This window comes from Symsagittifera roscoffensis, chromosome 2 (assembly GCF_963678635.1).
Source record: "Symsagittifera roscoffensis chromosome 2, txSymRosc1.1, whole genome shotgun sequence".
NCBI lineage: Eukaryota > Metazoa > Xenacoelomorpha > Acoela > Convolutidae > Symsagittifera > Symsagittifera roscoffensis.
Window position 1 is genome coordinate 47,801,526 of NC_087063.1, and position 10,428 is coordinate 47,811,953.

Here is a 10,428-nt window from a genome sequence, read left to right on the forward strand (position 1 = left end):
AGCAAAAAATTTTATCATATATTTTGACGGTGTTTTCATGCAATGACAGAAAAAAAACAGGAACAGTTTGAAATACAAGAAAAATATCATCAAATTTTGCTGAAAGAAAACATGAAAGCAGCACCAGATAATTCACATTTTTTTCTCACTCTTGTTAAGTTCCTTGGACATATTATTGAAGGAAATACAATCATTCTATAAAATTCCTGCATAAAAAGCAATCATAAAACTTCAACCTCCATCAAATAAAAAGAAAATCTAAGAATTTCTTGGAAAGCTAAGCTTTATAAGTAAATACGTCTAAGAAATGCAATTATATTTAAGACCATTCTAGAACATTCTTAGACAACAAAATAGTTTTGAATGGACAACAGAACTCGTGTCAAATTCCTTGGACACGTTATTGAAGGTAATACAATTATTCCCTACAATCACGAAAAGATGCCATATTAAAACTTCAAAAAAAAGATCTAACCAAAAAAAAAAACCCCAATGATTTCTTGGACTGTTAAATTTTTTGAGTAAATACGTTTATAAAATGCAACTATACTTAAAACCGTCTTAAAATATCCTCCTCACAGAACAAATCTCAAACACAATTACAGTCCCAGATCAACCATTCTACGCCTTGTGCGACGCCTCATACTTTGGAATTGGCGCAGCACTTGTACAAACAAATTGAACCTTATGTCAGCAAAATCAAGACTTTTTATGTAAGCGGAACTTATACTCTCTACCATTACCAGAAAATGTACAACCATAATATATACACTCACAGAACATGGATTTTTCATTCCTTGGATCAAAACACCCAACAGTTATATTCACAGATCATGAACCAATAATTTTTCTATTTACACAAAAACCAAATCCAAAAAACAGAGTTTGTATATTTCAACTTAGCCTGATGAATTTTCTAAACCTACTTGTGTTTGGACAGCCGGAAAAAACCAGATACACTTAGCCGAAATACACCATCTGAACTAATAACGCCAAAAACGACCGAAGGAAATCCACAGAAGATAAAATTCTTCTTTGCAAAAGGCGAAACATCATCACAGTTAGAATTCAGGTAAAAAACCGACCCTGACACTGCACAAATAAACACTTTAGAAACTTTTCCAATATTTCTCGGTGTCAAAATAGCCTCTATGAAATAGTTTTTTCAGAAAAAAGTTTTTTAAACAAATACTATAGACATCATATACACAACAAAAAAACTCCTATTAAATTAAAAAGGAACACTTTTTCTTCCTTTAATAGAAGAATAGAAGAGCAAAAATTAACAGACAATATAAATTTACAAGGTCCTCCTGATTTAATTCCAAAATATACAGCTAATAGAATCTTCAACATGCAAGAACGCCTAGATGATTTACCTCTTTCGAAAAACGAAATTCAAATTATCTTTCTTCCAAACACGGAAACAATGACACTTAACTAAGTACAAAAACACCAAAACCTTGACCCCGTCATTAGACAACTTAAATCTAGGCATAAATAAAAAAGCAATAAAAGCTGACATCACAATCCTAGGAAAGAAAACATTACTTAGATTTTTCCGAAAATTTGACAATACCACAATCAACGAAAACACTGATCTGTTAGAGTATCACACTGCTGAAACAAAAGCAACCTGTTTATCATTAAGCATGATTATAATTGCATTTCACATTTCATATTCCTGACATACGAAAGGACATGCACGTTCAGACAAAAAACATACTCAAATTTCAATCATAATAATTTTACATCCATATGCACCGATTTGGATAAAAGACTTTGCACAATATGTCAAACAAATAAGCCATTTTGACACCAAACACAACGAGCAGAAAAACAACACTTTAAAGGACAAAATCTATATTTCAACCGCAGAATGACTTGTGGCGCAAAAGGCCCTATATCGCCCTCCTCAGAAAGAAATCCGTATACAATGGGAATAATTGATGCATTTACTCATTATGTAGAACTCAACCCTGTACCTAATTGTATTGCTTTTAGAGTTACACAATGGTTTACGAACACTGGATTATTAAATTTGGATTACCAGAAATCCTTGTCACAGACAATAGCACTGAACCATAACATTATGTCACCTTTATAACATCAAACAGAAGCCCCGAACATTTCAAGCCCCATGAAATAATTGATTAAAAGAAGGCTTGAATCGTTAACTACAAGAATATCTTCGATGTAATATAAATGGAAACGATACAAATTACACCAAATGGTCAACCGACTTAAATTTATTCCCAATAGCTTAAATTCTCAAATCACAACAACTCTTGGACTATGACTTCTCTGAAATGGTCTTAATCAAAAACCATGAAAATCAAAAATGTTCACAGCAAACTCCTCAAAAATGCACAAGGTTATTGTCAACCTACTAAAATCTCAAATTACTACAATTTACCAATCTGTACACATAATGAAGATCATTCTCAACACCCATAAATCTTAAAACTAGCCTCTGAAACACAATGAGAATCGATTTTGAACCGAGATAAAAACATAACGAAATTTATCAAAAAATTACTAGAAAGTTATTACGAAGACAAAATGTTCGATTTCAAATAAATTCACGTTTTACACCAGCATCGAAAACTTAATAAAGGAACATATGTCTTATTCCCAAGTTGTTTAATCCAAAAAGGAACTTCTGGAAAATTACAACCAATCCGATAAGGACCATTTCAATTAATTGAACATCCCACAGATGTTACAAATAAATTTATCGACCACAACAAGAATGAAACAATACAACATAGAAACAATCTTTTAACATACTACCCGAAGAATACGCCCATAGCGAACTAACACAATTATACTCCTTTACAAAACTACTGATTGTAGAAAGACAACACAGAAAATACAAACAACAAAAACACCAAACTTCGAGATTCATCAGTGTTACCCGAAACAGTTCAAAAAGAAATCACTATACAAATTCAAAAAAAAAATCCGAAAAATTCTCAAAAACAAAGACCTCAAAAACAGAGAAATAATCGTAATTTAGAAGAAAAAATTTTAAAATCAGACACAAAAAAAAATCACAACAACGCCAATAATTGCGTCCTAGAAATCAACCCAGAAAAGAATATAAAATCTTTACCCCACAATCACAAATACTACAGCGAGTTGAATTTCAGAAACTCCCCTTATTTAACTAAGATGCAACCATCATACTTGGATAAAAATTTCCAGAGAATCTTTAAATTTCAATCCTGAACTACCTAGTTCCAAATCAGCTAATCCAAATCGTTTTAAACTTCACCGCAGTTCAACATCACTATCTTGAGCTAGCAAATTCCTACTTTCAAATAGATTTAACACTATAACTAGAAGACCCTCAGGTCGAAAATAAGCAATACCTTTATAATTGACCTAAATAAATATCATATTAAAGTTACAACCCTCTCATATCACTCAAAACAAAAATCAACAATATTGGCTCAACTTATACTAGGAAAAAACCAAATAAGACTAAAGACAAATTTCGACATGATCAATTAGCTTAAAGACGTGATAGCTCTCAAAAAACCCCTAACCATCCAATAAAAAAAAATAAAACTAGGAAGTTCATACCTAAAACTTCAGACTTTTCTTCACCAAAAACTCTCCTTATCCAACCCACTTGTCAAAACTTAATAAAAAATTGACCACAATTGTCTTCCAATTCAAAAAAAAAATTTAAAAAAATTGACCAGACAAATGTTTTTTCAAGTGCTTCTTTTGAATTCAGTACACCACGTTAAATTGTTCAATTTAACCCTACTTTCATTTTTTTCAACACTTTTCCAATTTTGATTTTTTTCGTTTTTTTTATCGATTTTTATGAATTAGCGCTCCTCCATTTCAAAATCTTTCAAAGTATATTCATAATTTTCTACTCTCTCATAAAAACGGACCACAACCTGTCTAAAATCAATGACCGCCTATTTATGCAAATGCATAAAAAAGCAATAATTACATTTGCATTAGCATCACTTCTTTTAATTTTTTTCTATAGAAGAATACTATAAAGAACATAGATTTTAGTAAATAAAAAACATAACAATCATAATTCGAAGCTGCTATTCAACAACCTACCACCTACCAAAAAAAATCCACCCAAAAACACACCCTAAGACCCCCAAGAACACCAACATCTAGTCAAACAAACCAACCCCAATCATCTTCACGCATTTCGTTTGTGGAAAGCCTCTATATATTTGAAGAGAGCCACGCATCATTATCAGAACCTTTGTTACGAGCTATTCGCCATGCACCCCTAAGTGAACCACAAAACGAACCATCATATAACATCTAACCCTCACTTCAGCAAAACCTCCACAGAACCAGACTGTCGAGCCAAAATCAAAACCTATCATCTCCATAATAAGACATATTATTCACCCTCGTCGAAATCGAAACCTTGCCACACCAATTCAAAGCTCCCTTCATCACTTCATACAATTTTCTGACAATTTGCCCTAAAAAATCCAACCGACTATTTAGGTTCAACACCAACCTCCGAACAAATTCTTGAAAATCCTTTCAATCCCCCCGTCTCATCACAAAGTCTTCCACATTGGATGACCCAAGCAATTTCCCAAGGCGAGACAAATTTGATAAGCGAACCCATAGATATTCCATCACACACCTCTTTATCATCACCAGAAAATCTATCACTCTCATCAACACCTTCACTAACAGGTCAGACACCAACCACTACGTGTTCTCTAAATTTCGATATCGATAATCGAAGATCGGTATCGAGAACATCTAAGTACTAGTATAACTTTACGACTAGATTGGAATACATTTGTACCACCCCTTCCCATTTTGCTGAACGCCTTGATAGTAATCGACTACATAATTGGGCACTTAATCGATGACAATACAGACACGACATCCACAAAAATATACAGGAACATAGTATACAAAACTGTACTCAAGATATTTCAGTTCGTCATCACTAGCAATATCTCCACCAAACATAATAGCTCAATCATTGCCACCTCCGTAACAGTAGGCCACCTCCGTAAAAAGAACAATAGGCCACATAAAAATCTATAATTCCTTTTCAGGTATATCCACATATATATTTTTTCAAAGTTTTTTTTCTCAAAACCTTTTTCCCCTCGTACTTTTGGAACCCTCGTCTCATCAAAATCCTTCCCCCTTGATTAGAAACACAAGTCCTCCTGGTTACACACTATGATTGTGAAGAAAACCAACAAAAAACACTACATAATTACGTAACTAATCATATAACACAAAGTGAATCCGAACCACAAGACATAGAATCATCGAAAATAGTAGCTACTCTTTACTAAAAAGGACGAGCTATAACTCTAACAGTATATAAGTTAATCGAAAAGTTTTCAAAAAAGAAAGTACATTGTTCACAAGTCTGAAATTGAAATGAAAAAAAAAAGACTCGGTCACCAATCCTTTTACCAAAGTAATATTCAAAGAATTTCGCATCTTAACCCTGAAGAATGCAAAACAAAATCAGCGATTGAAAATAACAAATTGACAAAAAGTAAATTTGTCAATTTGAAGAACAAGCTGTAAAATGGTAAATTTTCAAGTCCTCCCAGACTCTGCGCATCAAGCAGAACTTGAACTACACCAAGGTCATTTTAAATTAGACGATCAATATCCGTATGACTTCGCACACCGTTGTTTAGTTGATGATTTACATGACAAAAGCTGGATACCACATATCGTAATAAATAACCCCTCCAATTGTAAAGCTGATACAAAAAATAAAGGCAACCAAGAAATAAGGTTTTTTGATTGGAAAGTTCAATTAGAAAAACACAACTAACACGCGATTTAAAAGACGAACTATACTGTATCAAGGAGCATGCTTACTTTGTAAAAATGATCAAGAATACTGCGATCCCAATACTCGAACACAGGCAACCATCATTTGGTTGCCTGAAGACACAAGTACCACATTTCAAGTCGCTGAAATTCACGCAAGAATGATAAAGTTTCACCAAAATCATTTCATTGAATCAGTCCCTTTTGATAAGATCAACCCTGATCGACCTAGATCAAATGGACAAAGTATTAAAAAATTGACTGCATAGAAATTAAATTAACATGTTTTCATAATTACCCTGATACAGAAGTAGCTTGTAATTATCCCAAACCACTTTTCAAAACACAATATTCAGAAATTCTTGTCGAATACAAAAAAAGTTCCGACTTGAAAACAGGAAAAAATAAATATTGACCCAGCACAACCATATCAAAATTGCAGAGATGAAAAATCCTACATCCCGGTAAACTTTTATAAAAGCACATGAAATCCAGCCAATCTTAAAAATGAACTCCTAGCTTTTCTAGGATGGCCCTACTTTATATTAGAAAGATTGACTATATTAAACCAAAGTCACTACCCTCAAAGGATTTTAAGTATGGACCTAACATCGTAGCAAAGAAAGCCCATTGAATCAGACCAATGGCCATCTCGATGTTGATCTCACATACCGATCCTAGTCACTTGGCACTTCGCACGGAAAAGGCAAACCTCACCCTGCAAGTAGTCTCGCTCTAAACTTAATGAAATCGATACATCATTGCATTGATCTAAAATCTTGACACGATCACTCAAGACGACCCAAGATAAAACGAGACCCACTTCTGAAACACGAACAACTGCCCTTCTTTTCTCTACGAAAACAACTACATCTTTCTTTCCTTCACGCAGCCACTGCTCCAACCGCTGAAAAGGAAACTACTCCGAAGAACAGAAATCTCTCCATCCATCCTTCACTAGAAAAAATAGTTTGAAAACTAAAAACCCTCTGAATCCCGGATGGGTGGAGCCAGTTTAAAACTAGTATTTTTAACCAATTGTATTCTTGATAAAACTATCTCTAGAAAATTTTTCTTGCTAATTAATACTGATCCAAAACTAACACTGACAATTATTCGTAGTGCTGAAACTACTTGTAGTTTCAGCACCAGAACAGCTTGAATAAATCTTAGAAGACACTCCTTCTCCTTTGGAACAAGTTCCATAAACCTAACCCGCAAAACAAGTATACACTAGATCTATTGAGACTAGGAGATATAAGAGTAAGATTAGGATTGGTATTAGACTGAGAAGTTGCACGAATCTATCCGGCCAAAAACAGGATATCGTGACGAACAGACAGTGTACCTTATCTGAAATTACTCAATGAGTAAGCTACCTCTGGCTTAAAACCAAATTGATAACTCAGTTTTAAGTAATTTTTCAGCCATTTGATTCAGTGTTCTTTCATGGATAAGTTTTTTGCGTTTTAGTGCAAGTTGCTTGTTTTTGGTTGTTCCTACTTGAGCATGAGAACCCATCGCTGAGCAGAATCTGATTGGGTTGCTGACAGAAGCACAAGTAAGATCCCACTGTGTTCACACACAAGTCATCACACATGTCAATGCCAAGGTCACACTCGTCAACATCTTAGCAAGAAACGGAAAATGTTGATAAATGGACGGTTTTTATGGTTGTATAGTTGGACCATGGAGCTGGTCTATTAAAACGACCACTTTGATTAGAAGGAAACAGAAGATCAATTTCAGTATAATGAAACAGAATTATCAACAGACTATGTTCATGTACATAATTCCGATATGCAAGTTCACAAAAAGCCAATTATTGCCTTAATACATTAATGGTATTCCATCGATGATACTACAAGATTAAAAAGGAACAACTTTTGATGAAGTAGCACCAGTGGCGTGCACAGAAGTTTTTCTAGGGAGGGGGCGGTTTTTCAAAAAAAATTAAAATTTTTCATTTCATGACATTTTTTTAGATCGACCAATTTGATTATCCGAGCTCTCCCACAGCACTATAAAGGCGCGCGTTCCCCCCTCAAATTTAGTAATATTGGCGCCCAAGGCGCCCTTACAAAATTTTTGAGGTTGGTCAACCAAAGTTGATGTCTTAAAGTTATACCCTTTGGAAATATGTGGCAACCAGAATTGAGGGAAAAAGCGGTCTTCTTTCTGTCGAGACGAACCCAGGTTTGATTTTTTTTGCCGCTTTTGTCCCTAAATCTGCTACTGTTTAGCATAGAAATTCTTTGCAATCAAAATTAAGAACCATAATTTTTCCGCAGGAATGGAAATTTTACCTTTCTTTAGCCATGTAAAAATGCTTAATGATCATACATTATTCATTAAAGAGCTTTTCCATAGACTCTTTGAATGGACTGTACGATAAGAGCTTTCAACATGCAGGTCAACTCATATATTCTGTACCTGTGCATGTATTGGGTCCACTGGTCTCATAGCCTGTTTTGCAGTCGCAATTGAAGGATCCCTCTGAGTTGGAACAGGTGGAAGATGACTCATCGCAATCGTCTGTGCCCAGAACACATTCGTCTGCGTCTAGAAATGATAAATTCCGTTATTCAATTTTCTGACATCTTGCCGTTTTGAAAATCCCATTTTGTGGAATCAATTTTGGGAGAAATGTTCACAGAAAAACTATTTGCCATCAGATTTTTGACTATTCTTGATACATATCTATTAAAGCCCTAATTCGTATCTGTACATATAAGTCAGTTATTTCTACCTGAAATTGGCAACAGGTAAAATTGAGTTCTAAAATTGGATCATTATTTGCAATACATGCATGAAAATAGCGGTACCTATGCAGACAAATCCGTTGGCAGATGTCTGGTAGCCTGGATCAGCACAACCACAGTAGAATGAGCCAGGGGTGTTGATGCAGTTAATTTGGCAGCCCCCGTTCTCAGAGGAACACTCGTCCGCGTCTAGTAAAAGTCGACTGCGAAAATCAAGAACTCACCAAGAAAGATGAGAGGTGTGGGAAAGGGAGGGAAAGCGGTTGTGGGAAAAATTAACTTTTTCTTACATCGATTTCTGAATGTCGGGCGCCAAATTTTTCCAATTGATAGTAAAGAATCAATTTTTGCTTTTATGCAATGTTAAAATCTTATTTTGAGACACCTTGTTGTTCAAATTTTTGGTTTTCGTAGCTTCGAGCAAAATTGTAACTGAATTATCTAAAAGAATACGTATAATTACTATTTCTGTACGATTCAAGATTTGATGCATAATAAATGAGACGTAACCTCATTAAAATGGCAAAATATTGCTTCTCGGTCATTTGTCTAAGATCATGTGTAGATTTTTTAGTCAAATCTATTACCCGGGTCGGAGGTCGTGGTTTTATGTTCAGACCGTTGGGGCCAGAACATGGTATGTTCAGATTGTGTGGACCAGACAATATTATTTTTAGACTTTATGGTTGATGAACCCGTTTTTAGACCGTGTGGACCGAAGGAGTCCTCAGTAAGACCATGTGGATCAAATGAATCCGGTTCAGATCGGGTGAACCGACAGAATCCGGATTCAGAGCAATTGGAGCAAAGAAATTGGGATTCAGAGTGCTCGGAACAAAGGCCTCTGGCTTAGGACCGTGTATAGCAAATGAATCCTGGTTCAGAGAGTGTGGACCGGAATTCAGACAGTGTGGGCCAAATGAATCCGTTTTCAGACCATGTGGACCGATAGAATCCGGTTTCAGACTGTGTGAACCAAAGAAATCCGGATTCAGACCGCATGGAAACAAAGGAGTCTGACTTAGGACCAAGTGGATTGAATTAATCCTGGTTCAGACAGTGTGGACCGAATGAATCCGGATTCAGAACATGCGGACCAAATTAATCCGGTTTCAGACCATGTGGACCGACAGAATCCGGATTCAGACCGTGTGAACAAAACAAACGAAGGAGTGTGGACCAAATAATCCTGGTTCAGACAGTGTGGACCAAAGTAGTCCCGACCGATTCAGACCGTGCGACCAAATGAATCCGGTTCAGACAATATGGACCGACAGAAACCGGATTCAGACGGTGTGGACTAAAGAAATTGGGATTCAGACTGCGTGGAACAAAGGGGTCTAGCTTAGGACTGTGTATACAAAAGAGATACTGGTTCAGACAGTGTGGACTAAAGGAGCCCTGGATTCAGATAGCATGGACTGGAAAACTCTGGTGTGTGGTTTTAGACCTTTAGATTTCGGCACAAAACCGTTTGGACCATTTAAACCGTTTCAAGGCCAAGGGGTCCAACAACAACTGAGAGCACGAAAGACCTCTTCGGATCATGAGTAGCAACAGAAATCGAGATTAATATTGCATGTATGTATGTATGTATGTATGTATGTATGTATGTATGTATGTATGTATGTATGTATGTATGTATGTATGTATGTATGTATGTATGTATGTATGTATGTATGTATGTATGTATGTATGTATGTATGTATGTATGTATGTATGTATGTATGTATGTATGTATGTATGTATGTATGTATGTATGTATGTATGTATGTATGTATGTATGTATGTATGTATGTATGTATGTATGTATGTATGTATGTATGTATGTATGTATGTATGTATGTAT

At 35.3% G+C, this 10,428-nt stretch overlaps 1 protein-coding gene across 1 annotated transcript in view; it reads right to left on the minus strand.

The window, feature by feature from the left end:
• The window catches only part of LOC134840567 (fibulin-1-like), a 122,543-nt gene that overhangs the window by 37,742 nt on the left and 74,373 nt on the right, over positions 1-10,428 (minus strand). Inside the window, exons 2-4 of the mRNA XM_063856476.1 lie at positions 8,643-8,768; positions 8,251-8,379; positions 7,321-7,446 (exon numbers count right to left, since the gene is read on the minus strand). Of these exons, the coding sequence (XP_063712546.1) occupies positions 7,321-7,446; positions 8,251-8,379; positions 8,643-8,768 (381 nt within the window). The remainder of the gene's footprint in view (positions 1-7,320; positions 7,447-8,250; positions 8,380-8,642; positions 8,769-10,428) is intronic.